The 16,417-nt window shown below is 28.0% G+C and overlaps 6 protein-coding genes across 7 annotated transcripts; 1 reads left to right on the top strand and 5 right to left on the bottom strand.

The window, feature by feature from the left end:
- LOC145742622 (DNA damage-regulated autophagy modulator protein 2-like) lies at positions 1-2,143 on the bottom strand. The gene is made up of 6 exons (XM_082560398.1): positions 2,061-2,143; positions 1,609-1,764; positions 877-976; positions 451-631; positions 300-325; positions 1-198 (listed from the first exon to the last, which is right to left on the bottom strand). Exons 1-6 carry the CDS (start codon positions 2,141-2,143, stop codon positions 1-3), a joined length of 744 nt encoding a protein of 247 aa, XP_082416524.1.
- Positions 2,144-3,282: 1,139 nt separating this feature from the next.
- Positions 3,283-5,291, bottom strand: LOC145742621 (modulator of macroautophagy TMEM150B-like). The gene is made up of 6 exons (XM_082560397.1): positions 5,215-5,291; positions 4,674-4,829; positions 4,505-4,604; positions 3,926-4,118; positions 3,665-3,690; positions 3,283-3,525 (listed from the first exon to the last, which is right to left on the bottom strand). The coding sequence occupies exons 1-6, from the start codon at positions 5,289-5,291 to the stop codon at positions 3,283-3,285; spliced, it is 795 nt and encodes a 264-aa protein (XP_082416523.1).
- Positions 5,292-6,109: 818 nt separating this feature from the next.
- LOC145743398 (DNA damage-regulated autophagy modulator protein 1-like) lies at positions 6,110-8,923 on the bottom strand. Its single transcript, XM_082561348.1, has 6 exons — positions 8,653-8,923; positions 7,976-8,131; positions 7,773-7,872; positions 7,207-7,396; positions 6,956-6,981; positions 6,110-6,753 (listed from the first exon to the last, which is right to left on the bottom strand). The coding sequence occupies exons 1-6, from the start codon at positions 8,727-8,729 to the stop codon at positions 6,514-6,516; spliced, it is 789 nt and encodes a 262-aa protein (XP_082417474.1). The 5' UTR covers positions 8,730-8,923; the 3' UTR covers positions 6,110-6,513.
- A 952-nt stretch (positions 8,924-9,875) lies between these two features.
- LOC145743337 (U7 snRNA-associated Sm-like protein LSm10) lies at positions 9,876-11,768 on the top strand. Of its 2 annotated transcripts, XM_082561273.1 has the most exons (4): positions 9,876-10,007; positions 10,743-10,918; positions 11,177-11,401; positions 11,526-11,768. In XM_082561273.1, exons 3-4 carry the CDS (start codon positions 11,183-11,185, stop codon positions 11,625-11,627), a joined length of 321 nt encoding a protein of 106 aa, XP_082417399.1. In that variant the 5' UTR covers positions 9,876-10,007; positions 10,743-10,918; positions 11,177-11,182; the 3' UTR covers positions 11,628-11,768. The 2 variants fall into 2 exon arrangements, with proteins under 2 accessions (XP_082417399.1, XP_082417400.1); XM_082561274.1 differs by lacking the exons at positions 11,177-11,401; positions 11,526-11,768.
- Positions 11,731-12,438, bottom strand: LOC145743336 (uncharacterized). Its single transcript, XM_082561271.1, has 2 exons — positions 12,296-12,438; positions 11,731-12,230 (listed from the first exon to the last, which is right to left on the bottom strand). The coding sequence occupies exons 1-2, from the start codon at positions 12,357-12,359 to the stop codon at positions 11,917-11,919; spliced, it is 378 nt and encodes a 125-aa protein (XP_082417397.1). The 5' UTR covers positions 12,360-12,438; the 3' UTR covers positions 11,731-11,916.
- A 370-nt stretch (positions 12,439-12,808) lies between these two features.
- On the bottom strand, positions 12,809-16,229 carry LOC145742620 (uncharacterized). The gene is made up of 5 exons (XM_082560396.1): positions 16,203-16,229; positions 14,324-14,495; positions 13,743-14,032; positions 13,199-13,386; positions 12,809-12,974 (listed from the first exon to the last, which is right to left on the bottom strand). Exons 1-5 carry the CDS (start codon positions 16,227-16,229, stop codon positions 12,809-12,811), a joined length of 843 nt encoding a protein of 280 aa, XP_082416522.1.
- Between the last annotated feature and the right edge of the window lie 188 nt (positions 16,230-16,417).

Here is a 16,417-nt window from a genome sequence, read left to right as displayed (position 1 = left end):
TTATAAAGTTTGCACGTTTTGTGTTATTGATATTGGTGTAACAGTTTTACTTTTATCGCGTATAGAAAGAGACAGACTAAAACTTTTAATGTTTTTTAAATCGTATGCCAATGATAAAACAAAAAGCACGACTGAGTAAATAAGGATCCACTGACTTATTGTTGTCGCCATTCGTAACATTGCATTTGTATTTCCATTCTGTAAAAATAACATAAGTTTCGATATAAAAATTTATTTATTTTCAATTTCTTACATTAAAATATATTTTTAGTATTGTGAAGCAATATAATAAAACTTACCAAGATAATTATTTGTCCGACCACCACTGCAAAAAAGTATATATATTTTAATAGGAATAAATTCTGTTGGCCATTACATATAGGAAAAATAACGTATATTATTATAACTTTAATATGTTGTATAGGACTTAAGTAACAAATATAAACTTACATATTCCTAGAGATATTGTCTCAATAATTGCGAAACAAATTCTAGCCAACACGATCTTTTTACCATGAACGTTAGGAACTAGTTGTTTAAAGTTGATTGCAATAACCAACCAACTATATATTGTGCCTCCTATAAAAGCAATTAGTCCACCAATCGTGTGAGGGTATCTTGCAGTATTCCACTGTAAGTAAAATATCGTTAAAGTTAATGTTTCAATATAGATTTACCGTTAGAAAATTTAAATAAAAAATGTATCTATTTAATTAAGTTATTGCGATTGAAACGATTTTTTTTATATTTAATACAGTTTTACAAAACTTTATCTTTGCTTATGTTAAAGATAACAAGTTTTATTGGGTGTATTTTTTCGTTGTATTTATTGACAACAAAAAGTTAAATTTTGGTATATTTTCTAACAATGTTTACTTGAAACGATCCAATAAAGGTGATAGCAATAGTAGAAATTAGACCAATAACCAAGGCCGAAGTATTTAGTTTTGACCGTTCGCTAACTTCAATGACGTATCTGTTAAATATTAAAAACTGTTTTACAAAGTTCCCTAATACCACTCAAAAATTTACTTTTAACATAGTTGGTCAATAAATAATAAAAAAACATTTGTAAAATAATTGCGCCATATTTTTTATTAGCTTTGAAGTTGTAAATGGCGCAATCTTTTTGTTCCGCTTTGACCGAATAATCGCTAACTTATGGTTGATTGTCAGCCTATATTGTCGCAAATAAAGTATTGCACAAATCACGTATACTGTACAATTACGTCACGTGTGCTAAAAATTAAAATTTACTTACGTCACGTACACAGAAGTGCTGAGTTATCATGAGTTTATTCATGAATCGAACTTAAACAACCTGATCACCGTAATATACAAGTACTTTAGTTGTTTTAGATTAAAACACTTTACATATATTTTATTGCGAAAAATATAAAGTACATGTTTTATAGATCCAAAATTGAACAACTTATTACACAGAAGCGATATGAAGTCGTTGGTAATTCCATAGTGTATATAGTTTACCCATTAGTACGTATCAAAAAAAAATATAAATTTAAATATTATTTATTGTAATCAGATGATGCATTTCATATTACAAAAATAAACCTTAAGTTCTACGTTTTAGTGTACAGTAATACATACCGGTAATAAAAACCCATTGTTAGCATACCACTAAAGGTAGCCCATGTAAGAAATAAAGTAAGGATTGAGCTCTCTGGAGCCAAGGCACCAGTATCACTTACAAATGGCCATGCTGGTAAAGGGGGCACATGACCAAGATTAACTGCTATTAAATAACTGTAACAAAAATTAAATAAAAGTAAAAATTTGTGCTTAAATTAAAAAAATGATATTTTTAGTACATATTTTGTTAGAAGACACATACAAATTGTTTAATATAACAACAGAAATTACGTTTGAAAAAATTAAGATTCAATTTTGTTTACAATTATGCTTTTTAATTTCCTTTGCTGTCTAACACTTGTTGCGCTTAAATTATATTTTATTCGATAAAGTAATATTTGTATTACAAAATTTTGTAATTTATTTTAAAAACTTATGCATGCTTTTAAACGAACTGTAAAAACACTTACCAAATAATAGACCCAGCTACCAAGAAAAATGCAAATAAAGCTGGAAAATAAACCAGCGATTTAACAAAACTTGGAATTTTCATATTTTAATTATATTTAAAATTGAGTTTGTTAACAATTTCTTTAAGTTGTGCTAAAAAAATCTTTAAAAAATAAACAAGTTAAAATTATTTAAACTTTTTAATATTAATTAAATTTTAAAAATCTGTTGAGATATATAACGCTAAATACTGTTCTATACACTAATTAGTGTCTGTAACATATTTCTTGTCTAGCTAGTTTATATAGTCTATGGTCCTTTTCAATTTTTTTTTTATATTTGTTTTGAAAATGCGTACATGCTATTTAGCATTTACGTTTTTTCCCCAAAATTCTAAATGTCAACTAGCAATAACCTTTGGTAAAACGTAAGTAATTACTGGTTGTTTATTAAAACATTAGGCACGAGAATACGTAATTAGTCACTGTTTTTGTCAACTATATTTTTAGAATTAGTTTTACTGGAAACGGAAATTAGATAATTCTTAACTTTTTGATTTGCTTAAATATAAGTTTGGTGTGGCATACAAATTTGAAAAATAACAATATTGTTAGAAAATATTTAAAGTTTTTAAACTTTTTGGCTTATTCTTGAATTTAAAACAGGCTAAACAGACTACTAATCGCACACATATAAATAAAGCACTATTTTTGGTATATCAAAAATATTTTTAGTCGACTTCTTAGAAACTCATTTTTTTTATTCTGAATAAAATGCTTTGAGTAATTTTTAATTATAAATCTTAATTATAAAGAGTTAGATTGCGTAATTTATTTTTTATTTTCTACAAAAAAGTTAACGTTATATTTACATTTTTACTTTTCTAATTTGCATACAAGAAATTTAAAAGCAAAGTTAAGTTTAATAAGTTTATAGAAACTGTTTAATGTTTTAACAACTTATAGTTAACAGTCGTAAATATTGTTTTGAAGTTTAAAATTTAGTTTTTGGACAAATCTTTTTACTCATAAAACATTTACTGAGCAATGTTAGTTGAAAAAAAAGCTGAAAAATTATTCTATAAATACATATATAAACAGGTTTTATAAAAAACTACATTTAATTCTAAAAAGTTTATGTAGAGTTTTTTAACTGTCCAAGAGTGGGTTTGCATTAAATGTTATTTCGTTTTGCTTAAATTGAGGGGTTTGTTTATTCATTTTAGTCATGTTTAAACATTGATTATGTTACTATAATTGACGTAGTTTGAACTTTAATGCCGTTAGGATTAGCATTTCCAGCTTTAAATTTTGTTTTTTCACTCAAGTTTCTATCATCTTTTCTTTCTTCAATTTTTAGTTGTATTTTAGATCCTCGAATCTTCGATAGTTCGTATGCCAACGACGCAAAATTAGATATACTTATATAGACAAATATCCACTCGGTATATGTTGTTAGGCAAATTGTTGCACTGTTTGGTATAAACTGTATAATATATAAAACATATCGTAGTTTGTTATGAACAAGTTTTTTTAGCAACAAGTTTAACACATAAAGATTTGTTGAATAACAATTTTAGCTTAAGAAAAAGTTAATTTATTATTTAACATTTATTATACTTTACCTGTGAACCAATATATGCAAAAACACCTAAAAATAAAAAAAAATTTATGATTATTTTCTAAATTATTTTGGCCTTAACTTTTTGTAAACAATTTTTGTACATTCTTCACACTCTTTAATTGCTTTATTATAAAAATTTGTATTGTTATTCTTGGCTATGTAAGTTAGTTTTAGAAGTTTAACACAAAGGCCTACAACATGGCAACAGCGGGGACCTAACACTAGACTTACTTAAAAATAAAAACTAAATTTGTTAACTTACATACAAAAAAGGTGATGGTTTGTATAGCAGTTATAACTATTCGCACATATGCAATTGTTAGACTGTGTGCTTTAGGTACTAGTTGTTTAAAATGTATTGAGACCACCAACCACATATACACTACGCCTCCAGCAAATGACAAAAACGCCCCAACTAAATGTATACCATGTTCTGCAATTGTACTTCTCTCAAACTAAATTAATCAAAAAAATTAATAAAAAAAAATGCGTAAATATCAAATGAATTTAACATTTTGTGCAAATTTTTTTATAGCATTTTTTTGTAGAATACTTGCCGAACAAAATGCCTCTTTTTTAGAATTAATTAATGATAGTTTTTATTTTTTGTTATCCAATTTATAAAATATAGGCCTTGTTTTAGAACTATATTGGCTTAGGAGCTTTATCCTAATTAAGTTTGTGTCAAAGGTTAAAATTAAGTGATTTCAGTATGAGAAGTAAATAAAATGTTATTCTACGAGTTGCATATCTTTAATGCAATAACAGGTCACTGGTTTATAAAGCAGCAGTAGATTAACTTAACAACATAAGGTAACACTTTTGCATACAAACTACTTACTTTAAACGATCCTAATATGAGCACCCCAGTCATAGTTATTACTCCAAGCACCAAGGCTGCAATGTTTAGCTTAGATTGCTTGTCTACTTGAATAACGTATCTGTTAAACAAGCGTTGTGTTATAGCATAAATTGGTGATTTTTAAACAAAAATTTCGCGTAAAATTTACTTGTAATAGATCAGAACGGTCCAGAGTCCAAAAAAAGCAGACAAAGATAACACGACAGTGAATAAACTACATTCAGGCGCAGATACACCAAGTTCACTCACAAATGTAGGAGATACAGGCGATACGATATGGTCATAGTTTAAAGCTAATCCATAACTAAAAATTATAAATTGTGTTTAATTAAGGTTATCTATGTAGCCTAATAATTTTTTTTTAAGTTCTAGATTTATTCACTAGGTTTTTTTATTTTATTCACTAGATTATTTTGAATCTTTATGTAAAACACAATTAACATGGCATGTTCAGACCAGAAAATAGATTGATTTATGTTAATTCAGTTGCATCATATTAATATAGATTATATATAGTTAAAATGGGTAAAAAAGTGCTTGGATTTGCAACAGTTTAAAATGATTGTCTAATTAATAATAATTTTTGGGGGTTAAATACACAGTTAGTCCTATATATAATTAAAAAAAAAACTTTTATGACAAAATAAGATTACTTGCAGCCTTTATGTTAGTTGCAATATATGACTTACCAGATGAGAATTCCAATTGCAAATATCAACCAAAAAGCTAATGGAAAATAAACATACGATTTAACAACGCTTGTCATTTTCTAAAAAACTTAGTGATTTAACACCAAGTTGCATTTTTTTATTACTACTTTAACCTAAGCATAATATGAAAAATAATTTACTGTTTTGTATTAGTTTAGTTACTATCTAGATAAATTTTAAAAACCAAATACAACCTTTTTACTTTTTTTTGGCTACCTACAAAATTACAACTAAATCTTATTTTTAAAAATTTGATCATAACCAAACGAAAGAACATTTCATTGCTCTTTTTTAGTTAGTTCTGATATAAACATAAACAAATGCACAACGTCTATATAATCAGTAATGGTTTAGCGTATAAAAAACGTAATATATTAAAGAATGTTTCCTATTTTAATCGCAGATGATAAATTAGCACTTGTCAACATACAAACAACAGCAATTTGCAATAATTGTTGTTATAAATGTGCCTAAAAATTTCTGAAATTTCTATTTTTTTTAAAGAATTTAAATATTACATTTAAAAAAAGTACACTTTTACAGATAAAACTGTTGCAATGTTAGAAAAAATTGTTGGGGTTAAGATAACTGCTTTTTTTTTATTTTAAATTGTTTGTTATGTTAAAATTCTTTTTAGTTAAATTTTTAAATACCTATAGTTTGCTTTGCCATATCCAACTATAAATCTATACAACAATAAAATATTTGATACATTGTTATTTTTATTAATGCAGACAAAAACAAATGAGCATATAATTTTCGTTAATAGTATAAACAATTTTTTTTAATTTAAAGTTTAGTTAATTAAGTTTTTATATAACATGTACCATTTATTAACAAAAGGCATTTCGTATTATATATTAGTGTTATTGAACAAGTAACTTGATTTATTAAACCGTTTAGCTGAAAGGTTTTGTTGAAGATTTAGGTGTAAACAAGGTTTTTTTAAGAGTTTTAATTAAAAATATTTATTAGTGTATTGTATAACTAAAATTAGACAAACATTTATTGACAAATGTTTGCCAGTATCTAATTTGTGTTTAAAATAATTTGCTATCAATATTAGTTGTACTTTAAGTGTGTACTATAAAAATAAGAATGTTATAGTATGTGTTATTTGTTTAAAGGGTTACTAACATCATATATTACACAAGTACTTTTCTACTCCACAAAAGTTAGTTGTAAAATAAATAGGTAAACTTTAAGTAAGGTTATGTTTTGTGATGTTGGTTTACTTGTGCAAATTTACATTTCTATTACAACAATATTTGTTTTCATTTATGTGGAAGTAGTCTCTGTTTCAGTATAGTTAGGATTTGGGTTACCAGCATTTATTTTTGTATCTTCGCCCAAGTTTGTATCAATTTTAACCACTTCCCCTTCAATTTCGAGTTGGAAGTTAGATCCCCGAATCTTAGATAGATCATAAGCCAGTGTTGCGAAATTAGTAATGCTTGTGTATGTGAATATCCATTCGGTATAAGTTGATGTACTAATTATTGCGCTGTTTGGTGTAAACTGGAAAAAGTAATTTAAAGTTTATTTACTTTGGTAGCCCTTTAAAAGTGAATGTTTACATTTTATCGAAATCTTACTAACATATGATTTTAAAGTTAATTACGCTATATAAATAAAGTGCCTAAAAAACACAGTTTTTTATACATTTTAGTTTAAACAATATGAAATATATTATGTTTTAAATAAAATTAAGTAGTCATACCTGCACAACGATATAGGTAATAATACCTAAAAAAATAAGTTGGTTAATATAATGTATACATAATACAAAACATACAACTACACTTAAAACTTAACTTAAATGACCACACCAGGCTATTTTAATATTGTATAGTTAAACAGTTAATTAATTTTAAATTGACAATGCTGTAATTATTATTGGCGCTCTATCTTAAGACGCTGCGATAAAAGCAGTATTAAATCATAAATATATCCTTAAATTTGTATACTCACTTATAAAGAAAGTGATAGTTTGTACAATAGCCATAGCTAATCGCACATAGACGATTGCTGCACAATGCATTTGAGGTTTAGTTGCTAGTTGCTTAAAGTTGAGAGCTATAACCAGCCACATGTAAGTCAAGATTCCAGCAAAAGTCAAAAACGCTCCGATAAGATGGGGTGTCACTAAATCACCCATAAACTACAAAACAAAATTTTTAAATTAATTACTGAATGAAAAAGTTTGTAATCTAAAATGTGTGCTAAATATTTATGTTTGCTCTTAGTAGCGCAATGCCATTACATGTATGTAATGCGATAGGGGAATTTAATTTTTAAGCAAGTTTTTTAGCAACACAAAAAATACATGTTACTGATTTATTTAAAGACCAGTCTTGTAGATCAGTTGTTACGAATAAAAAGAGGTGGTATAGTGCCTTGAAATAGTTGTCACAAACAGAAAAGATATAAAAAAACAATTTTTGTTACAAAACTTATTAATCTTTTAGAAAGAAATACAGTTTATATTTAAAATCTTACTTAAGTAAATAACACATCATTTGATAAGTTCAGTTTACCTGAAACGATCCTAACATAATTGCTCCAAACATCGTAATAACTCCAAACACAAAGGCTGCTGTATTAAGCTTAGACTGTTTGTCAACTTGAATAACATATCTGTTAATATTTTGTTTAAACAAAAAAACTATTAAAGCATAATGTTGGTATTTGTAAATGTTTTTTTTGTATAAGGTTTTTACTCGATATAGCAAACACTTACTTGTAATAAAACAGAATAGTTGCAAATCCAAAGAAAGAAGCCCATGCTAACACGAAAGTAAATAAACTGCTTTCAGGTGATGAAGCACCAATTTCACTCACAAAAGGGGCAAGTGGTGGCGACACAATACGCCCTGAATTAAGGGCTATTCCGTAACTAAAAAAGTAAGAAGTGTTTTAGTAACACAGACGTTTAGTGAAATTTTTAGGAACTTCAATGACAGGTAGACCTATAGTGATCATACATTTATTTATACCACACAACTATGAGAAAACTGTTATAAAGTTAAAAAATGTGTACACAACTATATATGCATTTTATGTGGGAAAGTCAAATGCGCGACTTAAACATAGAGTAACATCAGTTACTTAGACCCAGTCTCAAGATGCCTTTGGCAGTTTGGGATATTATAGATTATAATTGCCCGATAACTATACTGCTGATTAAGTGCTGGCTCAGCGAAGTTTATACCGTTTATAGCGCCTTGCTCAAGGGCGCTACAGCATGAGATCAGTGGGAATTAAACCCACGACCTCATGTGTGGTGTAGCAAGTGTTCTTACCACTACACCACGCTGCCGGTGTTTATATTTAGACTACTAGATACAAAAATGTAAGCCCTTTTGATTATGCTGTATACTTAAACTTAAAATCTTATTTGCAATAAACAATCCTTACCAGCCAAGTAAACCGACAGCAAAAATCAACCAGAATACCAATGGTATATAAATATACGACTTGAGAACGCTTGTCATTTTTTCAATTTTTAAACCACCAAATTGTGTCAAAGTTAATAAAAATTTTTAACTGTAGACAGCGATTTATTTTGCTTTAACACTGACTAAACTAACTAATAACTTAACGACCAAATTTCGTGATGACTAAACGGAAAGCATTTATATCGGCTTGTTTACCTCGTGCTATTTATAAATTGCTCACATTTAATCTATAATTAATTACCTACATAGCGACAAATTCTATAAAATATTTGTTATATCTACGTTGTAGGTCACAGCAGTAAATGGCATAAAGCATTTCCACATAAGTCTCTAGCAAGAAGACTACAAACTAAACAAAATATTATTGTTAAATTTTTTTCAAATTTGATATACACCTTAATATTTTAATTAAAATATTTTTTTGCTAATCTTATTTATATTGCATATATGGCTGTCACTGTTTAACACGCGCTGTTAAAGATATTGTAACAAGCTTGTATAAACATTACCATATGCCTTTAATTGACTTTAAATAAATCAAAAAAGGAAGGAAGTGTAAACGAAATTGCCTCATAGAATACTGCTTGTGTTTAAAAATTTTTAGTAAAGTTTTTGTTTGTGAAAAGCAAGAAAGCAATTAAAACATGATGGCGTAATTAATTTTTTAGGTTTTTTTATCTGCTAAAAATACTTGCAAATTGTCGTATGATAATGGTGTTATAGACAGCTATATGACGTAGATTTTGACTCGCTAACATGACGTATAATGTAATAGCCCGAACCTAATATTTAATTAAAATTTTTATTTTATTATAGAATAAATAAATACAAAACAACACGCTACTAAAAATGTCAAACTTTAATAAGGTTTATTTAGCAACACTCCGATTTTTTCATGATGGATCGATCGGCAATGTGAACTTGGGAAAAGGTTTACTTGTCCGGCTTCTACAAAAAAACTAATTATAAGCGATATAATTTAAAAACCTTCTAATTTAGCAAACAATAACAAAAATGTTTTAATTTAAGCAATTTTAAATATATGTGTTTGCGTTGTTTTTATCTTTACATTGTTTTTGGATTTTTAAAAAACTGTTAGTGCGAGGATAATTAAATAATCAAAATTTTTAGCGTCAAACATAGTTACAACACCTATAGCGCGTGTTATTTATTTTGTTTTTACGATGAAATAAGTTTAACATTTTAGATTTTAAAAATTAATTTAATGGTTTAAAGTAAGTAATGCTTCGTCGTAAACCTTCAAAAATAACACTTCTACAAGTTGAAGAATTGAATCAATACTTGCACCATTTGGTAAGTGTCTTAATTTGTCTGTTTGTCAAGTATTTTTTGCAATGTCAGTTTGTATGTACAGATTTACACTATTTTTTATCTGAATTATTTTTTTACAGTATACAAAAACTTTTTAATTGTTTCAATGCATATGACAGTTAATTATTTGTTAATGTGTATTAGCTCAGATGCGGGTAGTTTTATGTAAACAAGATTATGACTAATATGTGATACAATTTTTCAGCTCCTTTAAGTATTAAGCAGTGAGGCAGTTTGAAGAAATAAATTTAATATAACCCTATTTATACCTCTATTATTTCTAATATTTGGGCGAACAAAGGGTCTTGGCAGCTACAAAAGCAAATTTTTTGCTGTAAAGTAATAAAATTACTAAGTTCAATCTATTGCCCCTCCTTTTTATATTTATTAATTCCAAGTTACTTTAATATGACATTTCTAAACTATGGTAAAATTCTTTAATTTTTATTAGTTTAACTTAACTACAAAAACATTGATATTTACACAAACATATATTGACACGATTTCTGTTCATGTATATTCCCTTTAGTATCCACTAACTTTAGCTAGGCAGAGAAATTAACTTTATTATTGACTAAGTATTATGCTCTAATCAGTATTATGCTCCAATAACTTAGTGTTATGCTCTAATCAGGGTATCCATTGCGGGTAAATTAAGCTAAGTTGAATTTATATACAGTTGAGTTAATAAAATCTTCGTTTTTTTGTTTTGTTTAGGAAACTAAGGACAAAGGAAGCAAGAAACACACCGATACACCAAAAATTCTACAAACACTCAGGCCAGGCATAACAAGCAACCAAAATCATCAGGCCGAAGTTCAGCGAAGAATTGGATTCAATCCACAACCAATAACACCAGAAACTTCAACTCAATACAGCAATATTAATTAAAGGTAACAACATGTTAAACAATTTTGAGGTCATGTATATTGTTTGATTCTGGACAAAACATAATTACACTGCGGTCCTCCTAAATTCTTTCCTCTGGTGTTCGGTCCTACTAAATTCTCCCCTACGTAAACGGAACAATGTTTTTGTTTACCGGACAACATACGTGATCCCATTTTTGTAATAGATGCTCTTAATTTTATATATATATATATATATATATCAAAAAATTATAATTGACAAAAAAAGCTATTTTTTCACAGAAAAATATGTCGTCACTAGCTAGAGAAAGATATTTACAACATAACACATTATCTGGTCTTTTAATTGCCATGAAACACCAGCGTTTAACTATAGAAACTATACAGGAAAGTACCATTACCGGTACTTTGGTTAATGTAGATGGTTTGGGGAATTTAACGCTGAGCAAAGCAAAACTTTGTAAAATTAATGACAAACAACTGAAAGTGGATGAGATTTTAGTTAAGGTAATTTTTTTGTTTTGTAAAATTAAGAACTAGATATTTTAATTTATTTATAACTATTATACTAATAAATAATTAATAATTTTGGTGAAAATATTTGCGAAAAATCATGGTTTTTATTTTTCAGTCTTCTTCAATTCGATATGTTCAATTACCTGATCATATTGATCAAGTTAAAACAATTAAAACTTATTTACAACAAGAAGAAAAACCAAGAAGAAAAAAATAGTTTTTACATGTTATGTATATTTTTTACAATAAAAAAACATAATAAATTACTGAAAAATTTTAATTTCAAAATCAAAAAAAGTTATCCTATGGTGTGTTGAATAAAACGTAAGTTTTATTTACAGTTTAATAAACCTTTTAAAATGTATAAATGTGGGGAAAAATCCTTTCAGGAAAAGAGTAATTTTTATAATCAGACCAAGAGTTCAAAATTAGTAACAGGAGGCCGCCAGTTGACCTTAGTTTTAGATACAAATATTAAACAAGTTATATATAAAACGATCTACTTATTATTTCATTAAAAATATTTTTACGTCGCTTTTTGTGAACAAATCCGAATCAGTCAAGTAACAGTTCTGTTGTTGGGCGAAAAAATCGCAAAACTGTAAAAACCCGGAATCAGAATCATTTTTAGAAAGAATCGTCAACATCTGATGTTGCGTACTCGTTATGTATGCAAGAAAACCAACTCTCGGTTTGGTTGTATAAACTCTAGCACATACAGTGCCCTGTGTAAGCTCCGGTACTGCGCCATTATACTCAAAATAATTAGAGGCGTTTGCTGTTTCAATCGACAATCTATAGCTTGGACAAGATTGCGCTTCTAAAATAACAAGATTTTTTATTTTATTTGAGAATATTTTTTTTTATTTTAGTTTATTTTTTCACCTGTTATCGATGATGTACGAATTATGAATACAAACACCACAATGCATTTCATTAGAATTGCCATTGCAAAAATTGGTGAATAACCTTAGCTTTCTTATCTAATTGCTTGAAAAAGTTTGCTTTTTAAATCTTTACAAATTAAATCTCATTTGTGTATTAAAGTTATAGCCGATGTTTAATATACACATATCAAACGATTGAATTGTCGGAAGTAATTTATTAGACGGAATAAACAACAAGGTGAATTAATAGACCCATACTAGAACAAAACAAGTCATATTTATATATTTTTTAGAAACACAAATGATTAGTCGATGTATATAATAGATTTCATAAAGGCAAAAACGTAAAGCTAAAAATTTAAAATTAATTACTCTAATAGATTGGATAAAATGATTGGGCCAATCATATCTTTCCGACTCTATGTCTTAATATATCCTTTTAAATATACCCAATCATAACTACGCAACTATCTAGCATAAAAAACAGCAAGTTTTTGTCATAGCATATTTACTATATACACTGCTCTGTCCATGTTGCTGTTGCATCTCCAAAAATAGTTACTTTGTCTGGGGTTGGCGCTACAACGTAGTCTACAGGACATTGACAGTTTATCACATCTTTAACTTCGTCTTGGGAAAGCACTCGGTCGTATATCACAAAATTCGATATTTTGCCACTAAATATAAAATTGCATACCTAGTCAATTTTATATGTTTTTGCAATTATTCCAAATTTCAGTCTGAGAACAAACGAATGGTGTAGCGATAGATTTCTCTTTATCGAAAATTGCACAATTATATTGAACAATCTTTTATTTTAAATAACGATATTTCATTCAAATTTGTAAGCTTCATAATTCTCAGCAATATTTTATCAGTAAAAAGCTATGCCAGAGCTTACCTAAAATAGAAGTGGCCACGAAAATGTAATTTTTCTCCGAACAAATGTCCAATAACAAGTCTACCACCACCAGGTACAATACCATCAGTATATTCTGTAACTTGCATGTCGTTAGCTGGTGGTACCACTCCGTTTATATAATGACCAGACGAATTTGTAGTGGAATCAAACCAAACGCAAAAATGGGTCTGTAAGGAAATGTTTGAAATCGTGTTTGGTTCAGCTAAGTTATGGGTTCTTTTAAAGAAAAAAAAGTTATGGGTTCTATTAAAAGACAAATTCAACGATTTTTTAAGTTAATGACTGACGTTATAGCCTATTGTACTCATATTTCTTTATACCTTGATCAATAAAATGTTTATTTGTTAACATACCGTAAAGCATTATTACTTAAGGAAGAGGAATCTTAAAGAATCAAATAAATGTTATAAGTTGATATTGAATACTCTTTAACAGGCCATCAGTAAATTAGTTATTGTTTTCAAAGTGCCGCAAGTAATAATCCACTCGTGGTTGGTTTAAAGTAGATATTTTTAATACTTACGTTTTTTTTCATGAACAAATCAGCATCATTAAAGTAACAGTTTTGCTGTTGGGCGACGTAATTACAAAAGAACAAAAACTTGGAAGGATAAACAGTTTCTGTGAAAATCGACAACATTTTAGGTTGGTTGTTTGCAACGTACGCAAAAAATCCGACTTGTTGTTTGGTTGTAAAAACTCTAGCACACACAGTACCCTGTGAAAGCTGTGGCACTGTTTCATTATATTCAATATAATTAGAAGAATTTGCTGTGTCGATAGTCAATCTATAGCTCGGGCAGGAATATGGTTCTAAAAATTACATTTTTTATTACGTTATCCTGTTAATTAACTTGCCCGTTTTTTTTGGGACAAACAGCAGTAGACGTCGTACCGTTAGCTCCAACTAACTTAAAAAAACTACAATGTTTAGCATTGGCCTAATAGTCAGCTTATGACCTTATGCAGTAATGCCAAATCTATATGGACACCAATATATGTTGTCGTTGCATTGCTAGTAAAAACAATTTAGGTAAAGTTATATTACTAATTTTTTTCTTTTTACGCCAAGTCAATTTTATACACTTTAATATCAGATATTACTCTTTGTTGACCAAATCACATTGAGATGGGAGCAGGGTAACGAAGATAATTGTTCCCTTGTAATTTCAACTTCAAATCCCCAATAAAATATCTCAGTAACAGTCGAATGCAAAAGACCATCGCAACTTGAATTTGGTTTCGTGATAACTTCAGTAATAATTGATTTGGGCAACTGAACAACACATACATTGTACGGTACAGTGTATCTCCATACGGTTTCTATTTCACATTTTGAACATACTTCATAACTGCCGCTCAAGCCATTTAGACCTGTTTAAAAATGTCGGTTACTATTCTATTCTTGTTTAGGTTGAAGTTAAATTTTAAGCAAGATATAATAAATAATATATGGAAGTACCAACAAAATTAGTTTTAAACACGACATAGTAACTGAAGTTTTACAAAGGGTTCGAGGACAGCTTTTAAAGTCTAATGTTTGATATTCACTTCATGTTAAAAACGTAACTGCGTTGTTAATAATAATCATAACCCAATTGATAAATATTAAAAATTGGTGTACTCAACTCGTTAACGTTAGTGTACTCAACTCGTCAACGTTAGTTAACTAACGTTAGCTAACGTTAACGAGTTGCTGAGCTAAACGGTTAAATGTTTTTTAATAGTTTAACAGCAAACTACTTACCAATTGCTGATAGAACAAAAACCACGAACAACAAAATGCATTTTTCCAATATTTTCATTGGCAGTTTTAGAGACTTAACTAAACTTTTTTACGTAAATATCTCTGTATAACAACTTAACATTATATTAACTTTTATAAGTTCAAATTTGTATTTATGCAAAGGCCCTAGTTCAAATTTATGATATTGTCGGAAGTTATAGATTATCCAGCGCATATGTTTATGATTAATTAGAATGTAAACATCATTTTGTGTAATTTTTTTAGGTCAAACATAGAATTAAACATATTGTTTTATCATATGCAAAAAAGTATAAACCAGAAAAAACACAGATATCTTTTAAATTTACTTCAGCTGTTTTGCTTTGGTGCCCGACGGAAAGCGTTTTTATTAAATAAAAAGCGTTTTTCGAAAGGCATTCTCTAGAAAAGTTGACGCTTTGCATTGAGGAACTGCTATGAGTTGTAGTAGGTTATTTAGTTTGTTTTTTAAAAAAGGTTTATAGTTTAGGTATAGTTTTTACTTGCAAATATATATTAGACAAGTTTGTTCGTTTACCAGTTTTATAATTTTGTTTATATTTCTGGATTTATATAAATAATTTTTTTGAAGGTTATATTTTTTAGGTTATATTTTAAATATCTTTCTATTTGAAAATGTTTTTGGAATAATGGATATTTTAAAGCTTCCACAAGACTAAAGATATCGGTAAATATATAATAGATAGAATATTTTTTTATTTCTTTGTTAGTTTTTATTAATTTGTGTAAAAATTACGTCATGTGACGTCATTATATTAAAACAACCAAATTTTATTTGGTTAATAATATTTTTTTGTTTGACGCAATGTTCATAACGTCACGTGTTTATACTAACTAATTTTACGCTAGAGTCTAAAGTTAATTGGGTAACGTTACGTGTTTAAAGTGCTATAAAATATTTATAAGGGTTGAAAAAACTACAAAAAATCAAAGCTTTTGATAAAAGCAAAACCGTAAATGATATTACCAAGATTATTAAACTTTTACGATTTGTTTTATAACTTATTTTATTTACACAAGAATTTTCGTGTAAATTTCACGCCCAAATTATTGTATTATATACCACTATTTAAGTATATGCTTAAAGCTATTTATAGTAAACTTTAAAATAAATCAAAAATGCGCTGTCATTTAAAACTTTCTATACTCAGTATTGAGAAATGTTTAAATATAAACATCCAACGTTTGTCGGTTTACGTTTTGTATTACAATTGAATGATTCATTTTGCTGTGACGTTTAGATTTGAATTCTCGAGTTTTTCCTATATTTCCTGCCTTCTGTTGTTAGATTTCGTGACGTCAACCTAACTGAATCACAATTTTTATGTTATTGTGTTTACAAAACCCGCGCTTACGCTAGCATTTATTCACATATGGTTGAGTCGGAACTTAGCACTATGTTGGCAGATGGT

The sequence above is a fragment of the Corella eumyota genome, chromosome 2, assembly GCF_963082875.1.
Source record: "Corella eumyota chromosome 2, kaCorEumy4.1, whole genome shotgun sequence".
Lineage (NCBI taxonomy): Eukaryota > Metazoa > Chordata > Ascidiacea > Phlebobranchia > Corellidae > Corella > Corella eumyota.
This window is presented reverse-complemented; position numbering and strand designations above follow the sequence as displayed.